Here is a 20,998-nt window from a genome sequence, read left to right on the forward strand (position 1 = left end):
AAAACAAGGCAGAGGAATAACAGGATAAAGGTGGGCAGACATGAAGGGAGGATAATGGCTAATGGCCCCCTCTTTGGAGCAGTACATGATGTCTGGATGTAACTCGATTAGGAGTGCAGGATCTGTCATTAAGGGCCGAGTTTATGACCTTATCATTCTTAAACACAGCCTGGCGCTCACTATAGCGTTGTTCTGGTTGTCGTCGTTAAGGTTTTAACGGTTGGCCCAGAGCTAACGACGGGCTGAGATAACCCTTCCTTTAATGTGTTTGAATAAATACAACCAGAAATGTCCAAGCACATGCACACTGGCCTACACACAAACGCGCACATTCACACGCACTAGACGATGAGCCAATGTCAGTGTGATCTTTGCAGTTTTGTAAGAGCATTGAAATGTTTTGGTTTAATTCATCTTCCTTTCTGTGATAAAGCGATCCCTCTCAAGGGTATTTTAAAGGGTAACATGTGCATGTGTTTAGTGAAGAAAATGTTTGTGTTTATTTGATAGGGTGTTAATGAGGAAATTGAGGTTTTTCACAGCAATCATCACAGCAGAAAGAAACTTTATGAGCGAGACAATAATCTCTTCTTAACTTGTTGTTTGGCATTTGTATATATACTTTTTTTTGCTTCGTTTCTTGTTAACGGAAAAAACAGTCTGGGTGATCAGACCAGAATTTCGTCTCACCTGTGTTCAGTGAAACATCCATAATCAACCTTTATTAGCATGTACGTGCCTGCCATGAATGTAAACAATGGCAATATAGCTCTTTCGTCTTTTTGTTTATTTTTTTGTCTTCACCATGCAGCAAGATAACTGTTTATGATATCGCATGTTTGAGATAATCCTGGTTAAAGGTATGATGTTTAATTACTGCTGTAGGGTTAAAAGAGGTCTGCCAAGGAAAACAATACGATAGTAGGATAGGAGGGGAGGAGCTATTTATAGACGGCCGTTGGTCAGTGTGTTGGCGAGAGAAATAGATAGCTCATGGCTTGAAGAAAAATAATCTGTGGAGAAATTAAGAGGTTGCACACCATCTACTGGGCAAAATGTGAATATTACTTTCATACAAAGCAGAATGGGAAGGTCGCTGTGTATCGTTATCTACATAAAAATATTTGTTTGTTTGTGTGTGTGTTTCTGTGTGTCTGTGTGTGTGTTTGTACAAAATTTAGTTTTTTTGGGCTCTGTGTGTGCGCCTGCATTTGTTTTGTGTATCTCTGTGTTACTTTTTCTGTGTGTGTGTGTATGCTTGCATGCGTTGGTGTGTGCATGTGTGTGTGTGTGTGTGTGTGTGTGTGTGTGTGTGTGTGTGTGTGTGTGTGTGTGTGTGTGTGTGTGTGTGTGTGTGTGTGTGTGTGTGTGTGTGTGGGTGTTCAAGACAATATCAGAAACACATACTATGATGCAATAAGAGTTTGGCTATCAAACTATTTCCCTGTCCCCTTATATTTGCTCTCAGCCAATCACACACCTTGGAAGGCTTTGGTCCCGATAGGTGCGGTTGCCTTAAGGGAGTCGCTGAAGTAAGCCGACCAAGATTGTTGAATTATAGGACGAGAATGTTTAAGCAGCCAGCTGAAATGAGTTACCAAATTTTACAGCAAAGTATTACAACATTTAAACTTTTTTAATTGAATGCTCAAATATGAATAGGCAACCCCAGTCATAATATTTCATGTGATTAATATTAAGCAGCATTGTACAAAGCAGCCTTGTATCATTAGTAATTCATATCTTCAGACAGCTCTCGGTTCTTTGGCAGCCAACAGCAACTCAAAAAGGTTTGTTGATATCCTTTTTTGGCAGCGGATTAATTTAATCAAAACAACAAGGAAAAAGCTGAAAAAAACACCTTCCCCACAGAACAAAATAATGTCGACAGACTCAATAGATTGACTGGTATTTAACTAATCTGCTTGCAATTTCAGATCCTCATGTGTTTTCCAAATTCTGGGGATTTTTCAGTGAAAACTTTTTGGCTAATATTTTCGTTTTTGGGACATTTGCTCCTTCCTCTCACCCTACTGGCACAGGTTTGAGGTCCAATCAGGCCCTTAAGCAGAAGACCTGCGCTAGGTTATGTTAACGATGATTGATTGCATTCTAATGCAATCTAATGGGATCCAGCAGCGCCTGGATCCCATGGCTGGTTTTGACGAGCTCTTTTATTTTGGTTGTTATCGTTTCCAATGGACTGTAGCAAACGGCTTCCAAGAAAACCAATGGTGGTGTGCTTTCATGTCAACTGAAAACTGCTCGTGTTCGATGTCCAACTCTGGGGAAACCAGATGTTTGTTCTATCATTTCAAACACTTATATATATTTCAGCTGACATTCAGGTATTCCCGCACAATGTTTGATTCATCAAAACAGTGACCCTAGTTGAACCATACGAAAGCAGAACGTATGGCGACATCACAAGCAGAAGGACCATATCAGATTAAAAACACTTTCACATTTCCAAACAGAAAGACTGGAGAAGGTGTCAGCATGACCATTTCAAAAGAGTCTTAGTCAATGGAGAAAAAATTGGCTAATGTACTTAAAAAAGAATGACAGTTTGCACTGCTTCTGCTGCAAAATGTTTTCTCGGAAAGACAACAAACTAAATAGTGAAGGACTAAAGGACTGGAAAAACGCAAGCCATTTGCTCAAGGTCCACGAGGACAGCCAGGAGCATACTGCCCACATGGCAACATGGAAGGAGATGCGTCTTGCAAAGGGGCTAACCATAGATAAGCAAGAGATGGCACTTACTGAGGCTGAGAGAAAAAGGTGGCGTGATGTTCTCTCTCGATTGGGGGCAATAATTCAGTCCTGAGCTGAACGAAACATTGCTTTCAGGGGCTCTACAGACACCATAAACCAACCGGACAATGGCAACTTTCTAAAAGAGGTGGAACAAAATTTGATCCTGTGATGAAGCAGCATGTTGGTAGGGTGGAAATTGGAACTGGCAGTCACACACATTATCTGGGCAAAATAATACAGAATGAACTGATAGACTGCATCAGCTCAAAAATACTGGAAACAATTGGGGAAGAGGTCAAGGCATCCAAATATTTTTCCATTATTTTAGATTGCATCCCAGATCTGAGTCACAAAGAGCAACTCTCTATCATTCTTAGGATTGTTTCACTGGAAGACGCACCGCAAGTTAAAGAACATTTCATGGGCTTTCTTGTGGCGGAGGCATCAACAGGGGAAAGTTTGTCAACTTAACAGAAGGCTGGAGGAGCTTAAGATCCCCTTTGAAGACTGCAGAGGACAGTCTCATGACAACGGAGCCAACATGAAGGGAAAAAATAAAGGTGTCCAGGCTCGGTTGCTTCAGCTGAACTCAAGAGCCTTCTTTGTCCCCTGTGGTGCCCACACTTTGAATCTGGTGGTAGCTGATGCTGCAAAGAGCTCAACAGATGCAGTTTGCTACTTTGGATATCTAACAAAATTGTTCAAACTTTTCTCAGCCTCCGTCCATAGATGGGCTATCCTCCTGAAACATGTTAACACCACCCTCAAATCCTGGTCAGACATCAGATGGGAGAGCAGAATAAAGAGCATTGAGGCTGTAAAATACCAGGCTGGACAAATCAGAGACGCTCTCCTGGAGTTGAGGGACACTACTGCAGACCCTGTGGTGAGAGTGGACGCCAAGTCCTGGGCTGAATGCACTGCCATATGGTACGACATCCTCAACAAGACCCAGCAGGTCAGTGCACTGCCATATGGTACGACATCCTCAACAAGACTCAGCAGGTTAGTGCACTGCCATATGGTACGACATCCTCAACAAGACCCAGCAGGTCAGTGCACTGCCATATGGTACGACATCCTCAACAAGACCCAGCAGGTCAGTGCACTGCCATATGGTACGACATCCTCAACAAGACTCAGCAGGTTAGTGCACTGCCATATGGTACGACATCCTCAACAAGACCCAGCAGGTCAGTGCACTGCCATATGGTACGACATCCTCAACAAGACTCAGCAGGTTAGTGCACTGCCATATGGTACGACATCCTCAACAAGACCCAGCAGGTCAGTGCACTGCCATATGGTACGACATCCTCAACAAGACCCAGCAGGTCAGTGCACTGCCATATGGTACGACATCCTCAACAAGACCCAGCAGGTCAGTGCACTGCCATATGGTATGGCATCCTCAACAAGACCCAGCAGGTCAGTGCACTGCCATATGGTACGACATCCTCAACAAGACTCAGCAGGTCAGTGCACTGCCATATGGTACGACATCCTCAACAAGACCCAGCAGGTCAGTGCACTGCCATATGGTACGACATCCTCAACAAGACCCAGCAGGTCAGTGCACTGCCATATGGTACGACATCCTCAACAAGACCCAGCAGGTCAGTGCACTGCCATATGGTACGACATCCTCAACAAGACCCAGCAGGTCAGTGCACTGCCATATGGTACGACATCCTCAACAAGACCCAGCAGGTCAGTGCACTGCCATATGGTATGGCATCCTCAACAAGACTCAGCAGGTCAGTGCACTGCCATATGGTATGGCATCCTCAACAAGACTCAGCAGGTCAGTGCACTGCCATATGGTACAGTCACCATCCATGCAGCTAGATGTGGCTGTCGACCTGCTGAGGAAAACTAGAGTCCCTCACCTCCTACAGAACAACAGGATTCTCTGATGCACAGACGGCTGCCAAGAAGATGTGCGAGGAGATGAATGTGGAAGCGGTTCTTAAACAGAAGCGCCTGAGAACAACAAAAAGGCACTTCGGATATGAGTCTGCAGAAGAGCCTATCAATGATGCACTAAGAAAATTGGAAACCACATTTTTTAATGTGGTGGTGGAATACAGCCCTCTCTTACCTCAATGAGAGATTCCAGAACATTGCAGAGGTGAATGGCAAGTTTGGAGTCCTCCTGGACTTTCCAAACATGACCAAAGTAGAACAGCTACAGCACTGTGAATACCTGAGTGCTGCTCTGAGCCATGATGGACAGCCAGATATTGATGGGAGGCAACTTGCTGCAGAAATGCAGAATTTTCCACAATTCCCTTCTAAAAAGATGTCAAACATGGACCCCTTGACCTTCCTGCATGATGAAAGGCTGACAGAAATATGCCCTAATATGTGGGTTGCTCTGCGATCTCCGCAACTCTTCCCTGTCACAGTGGCTGCTGCCGAACAAAGCTTCTCCAAGCTCAAACTCATTATGACATATCTCAGAGCTACTATGGTGCAAGGACGTCTAAGTGTTCTTGCCATCATAAGCATCAATCGTGTTGTATCAAAACAGCTGACATATGATGATGTTATTGATGAGTTTGCTGGAAGAAAGGCAAGAAGAGTGAGGTTTTAGCATGGTGGGGTGAGCCTGTGGAGGTGCGAGATTGAGGTCAGTTCTAAATGTAGAAAACTCTCTCTGTTGGAATAGCGGTAGAATTTCAAGGTCGTTTTCTGTAATTAATTTCTTTGTAATATAGTTTTTCACGTGTTTAATCATTTCGATTTCTAACGTCTGCAGTATTTTGTGCATTACTTATTTGTATTGTATTATTCATTGCTTGTTACTTGGTTTGTAATACGTTTTTTGTGTTTAATTTTCTATCTAAAATAAAAGAGTCTCAAAGACAAAGCTTTGCAGTTTCTCTGAGTGTATGAACATTGGTAGGAGAATTGACTGTGTGATCCAAAGGGGTAGGGGGCGCCAGCAAAAATCTTGCCTAGGGCGCCAAATTGGTCAGGGCCGGCCCTGCACTGCCAAACATCCGTTTGGCCACTCGGACAGAGGGGTGGCGTCAAGGCTGTACGCATGAACGTAATTAGTTATTTGTTTATTTATGTCATTTTGTAAAGTTAACATTCAGTTTGGTACTACTGTAGTTTCTCCATGGTTCAATAAGTTACCTCAACTGTGAAAGGAGATGCCAGGGAAAGTCATGACACCTTTCGATAGAACTAATTAGCTCATCCTGGTTTCATCATATATATCTGTATATCTGTCATGTAAGCGATAAATATTTGATTATAAATTGTTGATAAAAAATCTTTTATGAATCTATGTTTGATCAAAAACCCTCGTTGGCCTGTGACCACCCATCTAGCTGTACAATTGATTGAGAAAATAACATTTTGCTAACCCAAACACAGGACTTTTACTGCCTGCTGGTAATATTACTGTAGAGGGACTGTAATCGCATGCTCTATTACACAGTTTGTAGTTTGCTCTTTGCAATGAATCTTTAAGCAGTCCGTTAATATTTATGAGAACGTCTGTCCATGAAATAATTCAAATATCTAAGGCTTATGACAGCCATCTCTTACGACCCATAAGCATATCGGGGTTCCATGATGGGTCGCGATCCTAAGGTTGGGAACCAACGGGTTATTATGGTGTGTGGAATGCACAACGATGTTCAACCCATGATGGGGGCATTGAACAGGGGGACATAGTGCTCAACACTAGCTGGTGTCTTACTCAACAATGACAACATTGAGCCGCGCATACGGAGAAATGGCCAGTGTCTCCGGGCACTGTTGCTAATTCAAATCCTTTTGAGTGTTGAATCTGCCGTTGAGGAAGGCACCGACGAAGGCAGTTATTTCCATTAATGTCTCCAAGGTGGTTAGTGGTTAGAGGGGGAAATACTTTAAATGACCAAACTGATGTGTACCGTTTATTTTTTGTTGTTCAATTTCCCTGTCAAGGATTTGTTTCCACAAGTCATAATATGAGTACGTGCTGTTTTGAAGCATTTTCCTAAAGCCACATCATTGTCCGACTAATTACTTCACAGGCATTGTTGGTAACCCAACCAATGTTGCCAGATTCGGCCAGATATCCGCGCTCCAGCGCGCTGCAAAAAGTGTTGCCAGATTGAGCGGGAAATCTGGCCCAATCTGGCAACGCTGAACCCAACTCCACACAGATGCGGGTCTGCTCTGTGTCAGGCCGCCGGACTGATCGGGTTTGGACCGCTCCCGACTGTTCCTGACATTAAACAACAATCCATCAGTGAGTGTTTCATCCCCTGTGCACGCGGCTGTTTCTTCGGTTCGATCGAAAGTGCAGGGGAAACGATGCTTTGCTCGAGGTCACATCAACACGTGTTGCCAGGAGGAGCCGTGGACTGGAATCTTCTGCACAACCTCCTGTTGCCAGGCAACGCTCGGTACCATCTTGATGTTTTATTTATTTTCATTCATTGGAAATGACATCTGGAGCTTGTGAAGTGAACTGCAAAGGCCGACAAGTTTCAGACACACACCGCTGATTTCGGGCTGGAGATCCGTGGTGGTCCGCTAAGAGCCCTTTCGGATGAGCTGCATCGAGCATGTGATTTGATCACGCATGTGGAGGACTGCCGTGTCCGGATTAACGATTTGAACAAAGGTAGCGAACACGATGCCCACTGGGCCAAAGTTTCAGAGGTTCTACGACCAGGGAACCAGTAGGCATGGAGACGGTCTGGTGGTCCACGGGGACTAGGGGTCTACTACAGACCCTAAACACTGGCGGATGGGGTTCTGGAGGGTCTTGGGGTAGCGCTCCAGGAGGCAGAGGTCTCCTGTCTGAATGGACAAGCTCACATTTAAAGGGTTTAAAAATGGGACTGTCTCCAAATCTTAATGTAATTCCATATTTGCCTCTTACCCTCCCATATTTTCAGCCTGTCTGTTTAACCACTGGCTCCATGAGAGCAGGTTGTAAAGTGTACGTATGAAGGTGCCGCTGTTACACGATACACACTTCAAAGTCCAGGCAGGCAATTTAGCATTTGGAGATGGAACCATGCCAAGGCTGCCATGTGTAGAATGTAGTGGCATCTACCATATTCATTAGTGTGCTTTAATTAGGGATTCCATTCAATAAAGGAATTATTTCAATTAACTCACTTGACTAGAAGATTACCATATTTTGACTCTCTTCAGAGGTGGGTTTTAATAGTGTGAACTAATACCAAAACACAAAATGGTAACACAAGAACCAAGTACTCGAGATATAGCCCAGTAGAACGTCTTTTATTGCATCATAACATCACGACAGGTAACACGTCCTTCAGTCATGAACAACACAGACCCTTGAAACCGTTTTGCAACCATGGTTAGTTTGACCATGCCCAGTTGCCCCCCTAATCACTACCAAAGATGATAGCTGATTGGCCAGACAATTATCCAATAAAAAAAACAAAACTGAATTGAATAGTGGAGGGGAACATTCTAGAACACTGGCACGTTCTAGAATGTTCCTTCAAGTCAAAATTCCAGAATGATCGATAGAAACGACGAATCATTTAAGTTCCAATTACCTAAATTGAACTTCGACTCTCCCAGCTTCGGATCAACGCGCGCCGACGTGCCTCCAACGGCCCCGCCGCCCCCAGCAGGCCCACGCAGAGCGAGGGGTAACATCTTAGAGGAGGTGAGGTGCACAGGATGGTCAACTGGTGGCCCTTAATAAGGAGTTAAGACTATGTGGAGCCAGTGCTTTGGGGATCTGAACACCCGGTAGAAGTAAGGGGGGGGTAACTAACAAGTGGCAGGTCGGGTTAATATTCTGTAACTAAAGGAATGATGTGCTTTAAGTAGAGCGCTCCTGAGGTCAGCAGGAGGACCACGGGGGGGAGGCAGACCCAGAGGAAAGAGCTTTGAGTGGGTAAGCGTGTGCACGTGCACTGTGGGGCGAGAGGTTTAGTGCACGAGGCAGAGGAGCCAGCATCCAGCCAGTCGGGCTCTAATGGACGGCCAGGGATGAACTAATAAAACACTGATAGAAGCCAGGCACTGAGACCAGCCCGGCCGCGGGCTGGCTGGGATTCTCAGCAACCGTTGATTATACAACACTGATTGAAATGATTTGGGCCGGTTGTGGATAACCCCCCCTCCTCCCCTCCTCACCAACAACAACAACTCAGACGGAGGCGAGACCTCAGCATGGTTAACATTAAAGCACTAGGGCCTAACCATCACACCAGCCAACCGCCCCATCCTCACAAAAACTCAAACTCCCAGAAAACCCCTCTGCTCCTGCTGTCGCCCACCGTGTCGCCCACCGTGTCAGCCCTCCGCCCCCATCCGTGGAGTGGGCGGGGCTTGGCGAGGGAGGGTGTGTCTTAGTAGCGGTAGTGGTCGGGCTTGAAGGGGCCTTCCTGGGGCAGACCCAGGTACTTGGCCTGCTTCACACTGAGCTTGGTCAGCTTCACCCCCAGCTTGTCCAGATGGGCGGCGGCCACCTCCTCATCCAGCTGCAGGGAGGGGGGGAGAGAGGGAGGGGGGGAGAGAGGGACGGGGGGGAGAGAGAGGGACGGGGGGGAGAGAGATGGGGTTGAGAGACGGAGGAAGCAAAGCAAGGGAGATGCGTCGCAACATTTTTCTTCAGAAACACGGTAAAAAAAATAGGCCGTGCTGAAACGAGTAACCCGGCAGACGTGCTTGATGTGTGTGGCGGTGTGTTGGTTTGTGTGCGTGTGTGTGCGTGTCTATCACTGTGTCCAGCCAACCCGGATTCAGGTGCAATGTGGCGTCAAAAACAGACAAGCAATGTGATGTCAGAGCTAAAAGCATCACTTCAACAGATGTGGGTTCCCGCGGGTTTATTCTGGGTTAACCCCGTGACCTCTCAGGAAGAATCTCTGAGCAGTGAGTAACAGCTTGGACACAGGAGGGTTTACTGAGCACCACTTCAAACACCACGTCAGACGCCGGCGGCTGAAGATGGATCACCAGACCACCTTCCAACTGAATGCTTCGGGGCGCTGCCATCCAAAAATGCCAAAAATACTCCAACCCGAGCCAACAGGAATGAGGCTCTGAGCCTCTGTACACGTCAGGGTCCGGGGGCGTGTTGCAACGGCCCCCCCGGCAGGAAGCCGCGTTGGGTCCAAGTGAGCGCTCACCTTCTTGGGCAGGAAGTAGACTCCCAGGGGGTATTTGGCGGTGTTGGTCCACAGCTCGATCTGGGCCAGAACCTGCAGGAGAAGACCATGGGAACCCTTTTAGTTCACCTGTACCCGTCCCCTAGTGGTGTCCGTCTCCAGAGGGGGGGCCTACCGACCTGGTTGGTGAAGGAGTTGCTCATGACGAAGGAGGGGTGTCCCATGGCACAGCCCAGGTTGACCAGGCGACCCTCGGCCAGGACGATGATGTGACGTCCGCTCTTCATCCTGTAGCGGTCCACCTGGACGGGACGGGGAGAGGATATACATCATACAATGATGATCCATGAGAGCAGCGCCACGCGTTACTCAGATACCGAGTCATGGATGTGGCATACATACGTTTGGCTCCACTGTCAAGGTTCACGTTTCTACTAGACATGTTGTGATCAAAGTTGTTTTTTCGAACATTTTATTTTTATCATGCACTTAAAAAGGAACGCGTGAACGAAAAGGATTAAAAGAATGTTGCATTTGTTCAACCCATGCCACGATAGCCTGTAGCTTAGCCATCAACCACATCCAAGTGCATGGACCAGACGGAGGCGTGTTCCTCCCGACAGGATCCGCAGTGAGGGACAGAGCCTCTACCACAGGTTTATGGGAGAGCTGCTTTACCCCCCGTGTCAAACGTCAAGGACACAGGTCCAGGACGGGCAATAAAGGGGGCTGCGTCTTATTTAAACTCATCTGAATTGTGCTTGTTTCCTATTCCTACTCTGCACTCGTACCAAAGTAGGCCTTTGGTTATCAGTAACAAGGTAGTCAAGCAGGAGCCAAACAACGGCATTCTTCATGAAAACACAAAAGTCATTCGTCAAAAGATGAATGACTTTCTAGGGATGAAGGCAAGATCTCATCTTGGCAGAAGCCTTGACTGCGTCAGCCGAACGCTTACCTGGGGCTTAATGTTGATCTTCTTGGCTGCGTTGGCGTTCAACCAGGCCATGTCGATCTCGCAGTCAAAATGTCCGATGTTGCAGACGATGGAGTCGTCCTTCATGTTCTCAAAGTGGCTGAAGAGAGGAAGGGAGCGGATGGACGTCAAAGACACCGTTAGTCACCGAGACACCTGTAGGCTTCATCGCTGCACCTAGACACCTGTAGGCTTCATCGCTGCACCGCTGCACCTAGACACCTGTAGGCTTCATCGCTGCATCGCTGCACCTAGACACCTGTAGGCTTCATCGCTGCATCGCTGCACCTAGACACCTGTAGGCTTCATCGCTGCACCTAGACACCTGTAGGCTTCATCGCTGCACCTAGACACCTGTAGGCTTCATCGCTGCACCTAGACACCTGTAGGCTTCATCGCTGCATCGCTGCACCTAGACACCTGTAGGCTTCATCGCTGCACCTGGACACCTGTAGGCTTCATCGCTGCATACCGCCCTGGCAGCAACTCCATGGCCATTTGGTGGACACTTTATCCAAAACTGTCTTAATACCCTGAGTGGATACGTTTGTGAGGAAACGGAAGCCCCAACTCTGTAAAGCCCTTGGTGGTGAAGGCCTTTCTGTATGCACGTGTACTAGAGCCCGACCGATATAGGATTTTTAAGGCCGATACGAATATTTTGTGATTTTAAAATCCGATATGGCGATATACATACCGGTATATAAAAAAAAAATATCCAGATTTCCCTAAAATTGGTTATTTGCCTTCTAAATCCTTTTCAGTGTCAGCTAACAAGTAACAACAACAAAACTGGACATGAATTAAGTCATGCTTATCGACTTTAGAGAATTTATGGGGATGTCTTTTAATTGTTATTCAAGCAATGTATGTCTCGTGACAGTTGCCAACTTAACATGAACACACTTGCACACATGAACAACACCGATGATCTCCGTCATTCACTCTGCCTAACTCTGGCTGAATTAGCGGGTTTGGGGCGTTAGAGTGCCCTCTGGTGGACAAACTTTTATTTTTTTTAAATATTCATTTATCGGCCATTATAAATGATACCGAATAGTTTGAAAAATGCCTAATATCGGCCTGCCGATATATCGATCGGGCTCTAACGTGTACAACTTGCATTACTCTGCCTGGGTAGGAGCATGGTAACGCCCTATTGGTGTGCATTGGTGTGTATTGGTGGTGCGTAAGGGGGGGGGGGGGGGACGAAGACGTACTGGCTGAGGATGATGTCTTCACAGCCCGTGGTCGTGACGAAGATGTTTGCCTCCTTGGAGGCCTCGTCCATGGTGGTCACCTCGTAACCTGGAAGATGATGAAGGACAATCATAAGGTTGTCCGACAATATAGTCAAGCACTGATTAGACGACTCCTCGACTCACGCCACAACAAAAAGTAAATATAGGTCGACGTAACACGACTCTCCACTTCTGTGACACTCATCTTCTTTTGTCTTAACTTTGCCTTTGTGTGTTTACAGTATTGCAATCAGTTGGAACAACTCAAATATGAATTAAAAATAACACAGAGTCTACATCATCACCCCCCCCCCCAATTGGTGACGGGACCCCCACCCTCCATGGCGGCCTGCAGGGCGTTGATGGGGTCCACCTCCGTGACGATGACGCGGGCGCCAAAGCCCCGCAGCGCCTGCACGCAGCCCTTGCCCACGTCTCCGTAGCCGGCGACCACGGCCACCTTCCCGGCGATCATGACGTCGGTGGCGCGCTTGATGCCGTCGATAAGACTCTCCCTGCAGCCGTACAGGTTGTCAAACTTACTCTGGGGAGGGGGAGAGAGGGAGGAGTTACACACCGGATAGGGGAGGAGTCACACACTGGAGGGATCGAGGAGTAATGGACACACACACACACACACACACACACACACACACACACACACACACACACACACACACACACACACACACACACACACACACACACACACACACACACACACACACACACACAGCTGGTCAGTCCCAGCACAGAGTCTGCATGGAGGTCATCTGGAACAGGGCTGGCTGAGCTGTGTAACCCCAGCTGAGCTCTCCTCCTCCAGGCTTCAGTGCTTCACAGCTTTAGTCTGCTGACCAGTTGGTGAGCCTCCATCGCCTGCTCTACATTCTGCTGACTAGTAGGAGAACATGAAGCATCTGTTCTTGAGACTGCTGACCAGTGAGAACATGGATAACCTCTGTTCTTTGCTCTGCTGACCAGTTGGTGAACCCTGAGCACGAGGTAGTGAAACTGTATTACTTCCCTCCTTCGTTTGAGGCCATAGCATTCTGAGGAAGGGTGAAACTGCTAAAAGGCTCTATTGAGGAGACCGCTGTCTGCATACTTAGGTTGTGCTTCTTTGTATTTACAAGGGTCATATGTCCTATACGCAATGTCTCAAATGAAATGCCACGGCTCTTATTAACCTATAGATATTGGTTCCTGCGTTTCAACTAACTTTGTGTGTCCAGATAAACCTAACCTAGTGGTTCAGAGTCACCAGCAGAGGGTTTGACCGGTGTCTAGTGGAGGCCAGCATGAGGCCGACACCAGATTGGGAGACGAAGAAGAAGACAGAGGACTCCTTCAGGAAGCCGTTACCTTGGTGACAGAGTCGTTGACGTTGATGGCAGGGATCTTGAGGTCTCCGTTCTTCATCATCTTGTACAGGTTGTGGACTCCTGTGGTGGTCTCCTCAGACACTCCGCGGATACCTGGAGAGACACACCTTTATTACCCCTCAGCCAATCAGAGCTGGGGTCTGGGCTACACATGCCTTTCGTCTTTATTATCCACGTCGTCAAGGAGCAGGTAGGAGAAGGGACATCTGGCCCTACGACGACCACAGGTTAACGGGGTTCGTTGAGGATCTGAATCCCAACCCGTCAACTGGGAGTCAGACACCCTAACCACTACATCCCTGGGGATGTCCCCGTTTTCTGTTGAACCACATCCAACTGTATGACCAGACGGAGGCGTGTTCCTCCCGACAGGATCCGCAGTGAGGGACAGAGCCTCTACCACAGGTTTATGGGAGAGCTGCTTTACCCCCCGTGTCAAACGTCAAGGACACAGGTCCAGGACGGGCAATAAAGGGGGCTGCGTCTTATTTAAACTCATCTGAATTGTGTTTCAGTTTTCTTTTCTTCTCTGCACTCGTACCAAAGTAAGCCTTCAGTTATCAGTGACAGGTAGACAGAGCCAGGCCCCCCCCTGCTGGTCACCATATGGTACTGCAAACCGAAGGCCCTGGAGAGAAAGCACTCCTGATGAACCAGAAGAGCGCCGTTCTCTTTAACCAACACTCAATAAAAGCCCTTCTGTTTATTGGTGTTGAGTAGCTCAACCCGAAGAAACAGTGCTGTACTAGCAATGTTCTCAGAGCATGCATGCGGCAGAGGCGTGTGCCCATGTTTGCATTCTTGTGCATTTGTCAGAGGTTGACCATGGTTTAGTGTGTCAGCCTGCCCAAGATTGAGTGAATACCCAAGCGTGTGAGTGTGTTTGTGCCCAAGTGCTGCGTGTGCGTGTGGGCCCCGGGTGGGCCCCGTGTGGGCTCCGGGTGGGCCCCGTGTGGGCCCCGTGTGGGCCCCGTGTGGGCCCCGTGTGGGCCCCGTGTGGGCCCTGTGTGGGGGGGGCACGCACCGGCCAGCAGCTGGGGGTACTTCTGGTGCACCATGTTGGTGAGGTCGCCGCCGTCGTCCAGGATCATGTTCAGGGGCTTGCCGTCCTTGAAGTAGATGGTCTGCTCGATGCACCACACGTACTCCTCGTCCGTCATGCCCTTCCACGCGTACACTGTGGGGGGGGGGGGGGGGGGGGGGGGGGAGAGTTAATGACATCCTCAACACCCCTACTGTTGTGGGGGGGGGGGATGACAAATACAGGTTCTGTTGCCAGTGGGTGTCATGACAGCTGGAGAGACGACTGAAGCCGCTGCCACTATTCGGCCCGTCCTCGCTACATCACTCCCAGCCCGTGTGTTGGAGTGCGTGTGAATTTGGGACTGGCGCCCCCATCTTTCTTTAATCGGTGTTTGTGTGTGAAGGCTCACCGGGGACCCCGGTCTTGGCGATGGCGGAGGCAGCGTGGTCCTGGGTGGAGAAGATGTTACAGCTGGACCACTGGACCTGAGAGACGAAGAGACGGAGAGAGACTTCAGATGGCATCCAAACACAAACACACACTGGACCTGAGAGAGGAAGATAGAGGGAGCGATACAGCGATAGAGACCGAGGCCAGACACAATTACTTTCTTTATTTTTTACTGCAGACCGACGTAGGAAGATCAACAGACTAAAAACCTGATGCATTCGAAAATGGCCTGAGGACGAAACAGGACAGGAAGCGGGAGGGGAGCTTGATAAAGTTAATCTAATATAAATCATACAAGTCGTTTCCTGTTCCAGCGTATCCAGCTCCTAGGCGACTGGTTCAGCATATAACCTTACCTAAAGTACAAATGCAATTATGTTTCACGCGTTTGAAGGAGGGGAGGGGGTAACTAAAGACCAATCCATCACTCCACTCATCATAAGTGAAGCTCCACGTCTAAATTAGGCACAGCCTCCAGACTTTGGATCGGCCACAGCTTAGCTTTTTATTCCCCTCCCTACGCCACCCCCTCCTGAACCAAGCGCAGATCAGCGGGGGGGGGTCTCACCTCAGCCCCGAGGTCGGTGAGCGTCTCGATGAGCACGCCGGTCTGTAGGGTCATGTGCAGGCAGCCAGCGATACGCGCGCCCGTCAGCGGCTTGCTCTTCCCATACAGCTCCTTCATCTTCATCAGACCGGGCATCTCGTTCTCGGCGATGTCCAGGCACTTGCGCCCCCACTCGTGAAGGCTGATGTCAGCTGGAGGGAGGGAGGAAGGGAGACACAACGTTGGTTTACAGTCGTTGAGCGCGGGAATACAGCGGGAGACGTGGTGGCATTACGAGACGACCGTTGAGAAGCCGAGGCCAACAGCGCCCTTTGAGCCGCGTGTAAAATAAATACTAATGATACAATTAAAATGTGTAGAACGTTGTGGGAGACTTTGTACCAGAATATGTTGCACATAGAAACTAAATGTATTAATATATTAATTAAATAAAGTGCCTGGGAACAGTAAGCCAGCCGGTCAGTGGGTTCGTAACCATGGCAACGCTCAAAGGCCTGATGCAAACCTGAGCCGACACTTTTATATTGTGGGGTCTCATGCTGCATCAATAGGGATTCATACCGACAGGGCCTCGCTGTCTGGTCCTCATTTTGGGTCCGATTCTTTTTATGGATCGAAGTCATGACCGCATAAAGAGACAGACATAACCTTTAAGCTCCGCTGCCATCAGACTTTGGATTAAGACGTCAAAATTTGTGAAACCGCTCAAAATGTTGGGTTTTAATGCAGTGTGTTGAAATAATGTACAATCTGGTCAACACAGCCATGGTGGGAGTCGCGGCCTTGGGCTACTCCAGTTCCAGTCGGTACAAACACAAGCCCCTCAGCCCTCCCAACTAGCGAGAACCAGAACAGACCTGAACAAGGAGCTTTGAGTTAACAGATAAACCAGGGGGGGAGCTGACCTCCGAGTCCACCGTGTGTTGGTACAGAGGGGCATGCGTCAGTCAATTATTGGACTATCAACGCTCTTAAACCAGAGACACTCTTCGCATAATAATTAAAAAAAATCATTGTAATATATAACCAGTGAGAATTCACCCTACAACACTCGGAAAACTAAATATGTTGTAGTCACTGGTAATTCCTAGACAAACACTTATACAGTTCTATCCAAAAAGTTATTTTCAGATGCATGTCCACTAGAAGCAGGTAGGGGTTAGGGCATCTGGCTGAAGGATGACTACAGGTAGTTAATACATCGCAGGCGTTAAGAGTTCAAACCCAAAACCTTTAGGGTGGCCGTTGAACCACCCCAACCACTTTGAACAAACCCCCAAGTAGAGCAAATCCAAGCCAGTGCGACTGCTGTTGGGAATGAACTCCAACAGCTGAAGCAAACATGGGACTTTGGCCTGGAGTTGCACTGTTGGGCAACTGCTTGGCAGCCACTAAACCGTTACTCTAGACACCTGTTGGGGTCTGCAGGGTCAGAGGGGAACAGGGTATATGTGGGATACTATAGACCCCCGTAGCTCACTTTCACAGAAGTTTCACATTTCGGAATATCAAACATTTCCTGACAACACTTTGATTTAAACAATTTAGCATTGATGAACTTGATTGTTGTAATGATGAACTTGATTGTTGAACTTTAAGTCTTTTATATTACATTTGAACAGATACTGGTTTGTATGTTATGTAGACCATAAGCAACTTCATCTTTATAATGTTTGTATTCGTTTGATATGACGAGAGATTTTATATTTCTCTAACATGTATAAACGGCAGATTTTTGCACTCAGCCTTTTGAGTCTCCATTCCGGCGGATGACAGCATGGAATTATAGGAGTTGTAGTTTTCAAGAACATCCTGCGTAATAACACACAGCGGCTTGTGGTTGTACAATAAACTACAAATACCAGCATTTGGAATACCAAGTTATCTACACTATGGAGCCCATGGCTTTTTGAAATGTGGCCAAGAGTAACACATTGATTCATTAAAAAAAAATGTAATAACGTTAACAATTTAAAAGAACGACTTGAAGAAATGTACAAAAACAGACGCAAAATGCAATAGACTTTATGAATAACCAAAACGCGACACCCAGGGGGAGGGACGTGCTACAGCCAACTTTGGCCATGTGCTAGCTTATGAAACCACGGCTCCTGCAGAGTATTCAAACAATAAACTATCAATGAACCGGTTTAAAGCCCACGATTAAACCCAGTTAAAGAACCCCATTACATATACACATTAATGTGTACGTACGAGTAGGCTGAAACACATACTTGCGAACATGCATCATGCTATTTATTGACAACAATGAAGCTTCCTATGGGGCTAAGCCACCGGTACTAGACACATTACTCGGCTTTCTCAGGATATAAAGGCTGAAAAAGGCTGCATACTCACCGACTTTGAAGGCAAGTTTCTCAGACATGGTTGGTTTCTTGGTGGTGTGTTTCGGGAGTGCTGAGAGTTACACCGCGGCTTGGGAGAGGGACTGAGAGAGAGGTACGGTACGGTACAACGTGACTTTATCAAGGGAGGAAAGCGCCGTAAGCGCTCTTCATGTGCTCAAGATGTCAATCCACCTGTTCCCCCGTCCCATTGGCTGCCCTAGATCCCGCCTCCCCTAGAGAGCGTTATGACTGGTTTGGAGGACATCGGGAGGGTTAGCCAATAGCGTGCATAGATGAGCAATGGGCGTACATCCGTCTGGCCCTGCATAGTTTAAATTGAATTATGAATTGCATTCTTACCGATTACATTCTGAATCAATGTTTAGCATTTGTTTTGTCAACTGTGATGATGATCAGTTACACGAGGTCAACGTGTGTGTATGTGTATGTGTGTGTGTGTGTGTGTGTGTGTGTGTGTGTGTGTGTGTGTGTGTGTGTGTGTGTGTGTGTGTGTGTGTGTGTTTGCGTGCGCGCGCACGTGCGTGTGTGTGTGACACACATCGAAAGGGAACATGCTGTGCATCGTTTGAGACAAACAAACAGTAGTTAAATTTTAACTATCTAAATCACACAATCTGAAGCCTTTCGCGTCTAAAGCAACAGCTCTTATTGAAGAAGGCACCCAATTCATAAACTGCATTTAATGTCCCTTCCAGCTACCTATTCCAAGTAGAACGCTAGTGTGATGTTAATGGAGTGTATTCATATTTATTAAAAACGCTTGTTCCATGCAGTACGGGAAATTCATCTAATTTCACATACATTAATAACTTATTTTATTCAACGTGAAAATGTGTTTTTTTTACGTTTTCCTTAAGGATAAGAGGAATCTATCGGCAGGTTTCCGAGAAAAGGCTGTTTGCCCACAGTTCCCGAGGGCTAGCCTAAGGACTCTTGACCCCGGATGCCTAATTAGTGGATTTTGTTTTGCTGTTGAGCAAGTTTATACCACACACACTGAGTGGAGGAATTAGTTTATACCCTTTCTAACCTTATGCAAATTTAAACAAACAGCATTTAAATGAAAAGTATTCCAGTATTTGTTCACGCTAAATGGAAACCATTTCACTCCAGGGTTCTGATAAAGGAGGCCTTCAGTTTCCCTGGATGTTCTGCTCTCATATATTAGACCACAGCCGGTTCTCCTTGGGGGGGGGGGGGGGGGGGCCCTCACTGGAGAACAGTTCTCCTTCAGGGGGGGGGGCCCTCACTAAAGAACAGTTCTCCTTGGGGGGGGGGGGGCCCTCACTGGAGAACGGTTCTCCTTTAGGAGGGGGGGGGGGGGCACTGGAGAACGGTTCTCCTTTAGGAGGGGGGGGGCACTGGAGAACGGTTCTCCTTTAGGGGGAGGGGGGGGGCCCATTGGAGAACGGTTCTCCTTTAGGAGGAGGGGGGGGGCACTGGAGAACGGTTCTCCTTTAGGAGGGGGGGGGGGGGGGCACTGGAGAACGGTTCTCCTTTAGGAGGAGGGGGGGGGGCACTGGAGAACGGTTCTCCTTTAGGAGGAGGGGGGGGGCACTGGAGAACGGTTCTCCTTTAGGAGGAGGGGGGGGGGGGCACTGGAGAACGGTTCTCCTTTAGGGGGAGGGGGGGGGGGCACTGGAGAACGGTTCTCCTTTAGGAGGAGGGGGGGGGCACTGGAGAACGGTTCTCCTTTAGGAGGAGGGGGGGGGGCACTAAAGAACAGTTCTCCTTCAGGGGGGGGGGCACTAAAGAACAGTTCTCCTTCAGGGGGAGGGGGGGGGGGGCACTGGAGAACGGTTCTCCTTTAGGGGGAGGGGGGGGGGCACTGGAGAACGGTTCTCCTTTAGGAGGAGGGGGGGGGGCACTGGAGAACGGTTCTCCTTTAGGAGGAGGGGGGGGGCACTGGAGAACGGTTCTCCTTTAGGAGGAGGGGGGGGGGGGCACTGGAGAACGGTTCTCCTTTAGGGGGAGGGGGGGGGGGCACTGGAGAACGGTTCTCCTTTAGGAGGAGGGGGGGGGCACTGGAGAACGGTTCTCCTTTAGGAGGGGGGGGGCACTGGAGAACGGTTCTCCTTTAGGAGGAGGGGGGGGGGCACTGGAGAACGGTTCTCCTTTAGGAGGAGGGGGGGGGGCACTAAAGAACAGTTCTCCTTCAGGGGGGGGGGCACTAAAGAACAGTTCTCCTTCAGGGGGAGGGGGGGGGGCACTAAAGAACAGTTCTCCTTCAAGGGGGGGGGCCCTCACTAAAGAACAGTTCTCCTTCAGGGGGGGGGCCCTCACGAGAACGAGTCTCCTTTAGGAGCGGGCCCGACTCTGAGACGGGTTCTCATGTTTGGTTTCAGGACGTTTGTGTTGCTGATAAGTCTCAGGGGGGGGGCCACAGGCCGAGGACTGTGACGTATAAGGGGAGAGGACGACACTCACAGCCCCCCAAGGGTCGATCAACTTACTCCACAGCTATGACTCTAGCAACTGCAGTGACCTCATCTCCCTCTCAGGACAGCTTGGAAACCCCCCTAGGGGCCCATGTTGTGATGTCATCAGAGTAGAGGCGCCAACGCGTCGATTGAGATGGACCGGTCGATCTGAATGAGTGAATGCGGTACCTAGATTGCGTGACATTCCAAAAAGAAAAACAGTTCCAAGACTTTTATCGAGCCAATCTCTACAGTTATGTGCTAAAAGATAATGAAATGTATTGACCTGGTCATTTTGAAAGTAGCTTGCAGGCCGGAAAGTGAGGTCACCGCTGAGATAGGGTCAGGGTTAGAGATAGGGTCAGGGTTAGAGATAGGGTCAGGGTTAGAGATAGGGCACCCCGGGCCCGTGAACAGCATTTGTAGTTTGATTGCTGTTATATTAATGTACGGAATATCGTAGCACCTTTAAGGATTATAAGCACTGGAATTACCTGAGAAAACTATTCAAAAGTACACTTTCCCAACTAATTTGAGATAATTAAGTAATTTACAATGGATTGAATTGATATAGCGCTTTTCTAGACACTCACTTTTTACAGCGAAGGGTGAACCTCCCTAACCACCACCTTACACCCCTGTAAGGTGTGAACTTTAGATTATATTTATAGCTATATTCTAGATTAGTATTAA

The 20,998-nt window shown here is 48.1% G+C and overlaps 1 protein-coding gene and 2 non-coding genes across 3 annotated transcripts; all 3 read right to left on the reverse strand.

Annotated features, from left to right (window-relative positions):
- Positions 1 to 8,477: 8,477 nt before the first annotated feature.
- ahcy (adenosylhomocysteinase) lies at positions 8,478 to 18,016 on the reverse strand. The gene is made up of 11 exons (XM_056606023.1): positions 17,875 to 18,016; positions 15,517 to 15,707; positions 14,908 to 14,983; positions 14,499 to 14,651; positions 13,455 to 13,567; positions 12,426 to 12,633; positions 12,069 to 12,156; positions 10,831 to 10,948; positions 10,052 to 10,174; positions 9,894 to 9,965; positions 8,478 to 9,242 (listed from the first exon to the last, which is right to left on the reverse strand). The coding sequence occupies exons 1-11, from the start codon at positions 17,900 to 17,902 to the stop codon at positions 9,111 to 9,113; spliced, it is 1,302 nt and encodes a 433-aa protein (XP_056461998.1). The 5' UTR covers positions 17,903 to 18,016; the 3' UTR covers positions 8,478 to 9,110.
- LOC130402730 (small nucleolar RNA SNORA26) lies at positions 10,478 to 10,592 on the reverse strand. Its single transcript, XR_008904001.1, has one exon. It is a non-coding gene; the product is annotated as a small nucleolar RNA SNORA26 (small nucleolar RNA).
- Positions 13,829 to 13,943, reverse strand: LOC130402731 (small nucleolar RNA SNORA26). The gene has a single exon (XR_008904002.1). It is a non-coding gene; the product is annotated as a small nucleolar RNA SNORA26 (small nucleolar RNA).
- Positions 18,017 to 20,998: the final 2,982 nt, after the last annotated feature.

This window comes from Gadus chalcogrammus, chromosome 13 (assembly GCF_026213295.1).
Source record: "Gadus chalcogrammus isolate NIFS_2021 chromosome 13, NIFS_Gcha_1.0, whole genome shotgun sequence".
In the NCBI taxonomy this organism is placed as follows: domain Eukaryota; kingdom Metazoa; phylum Chordata; class Actinopteri; order Gadiformes; family Gadidae; genus Gadus; species Gadus chalcogrammus.

Bases quoted from the DNA above. Each gene is read 5' to 3' on its own strand.
- ahcy (XM_056606023.1), bottom strand. From the start codon at position 17,902: ATGTCTGAGAAACTTGCCTTCAAAGTCG. The intron at 10,949-12,068 runs GTACGTCTTCGT...TCCTCTCTTCAG, and splicing joins GAAGACATCATCCTCAGCCA to CCACTTTGAGAACATGAAGG. The intron at 9,966-10,051 runs GTCGGTAGGCCC...CTTCTCCTGCAG, and splicing joins GCAACTCCTTCACCAACCAG to GTTCTGGCCCAGATCGAGCT.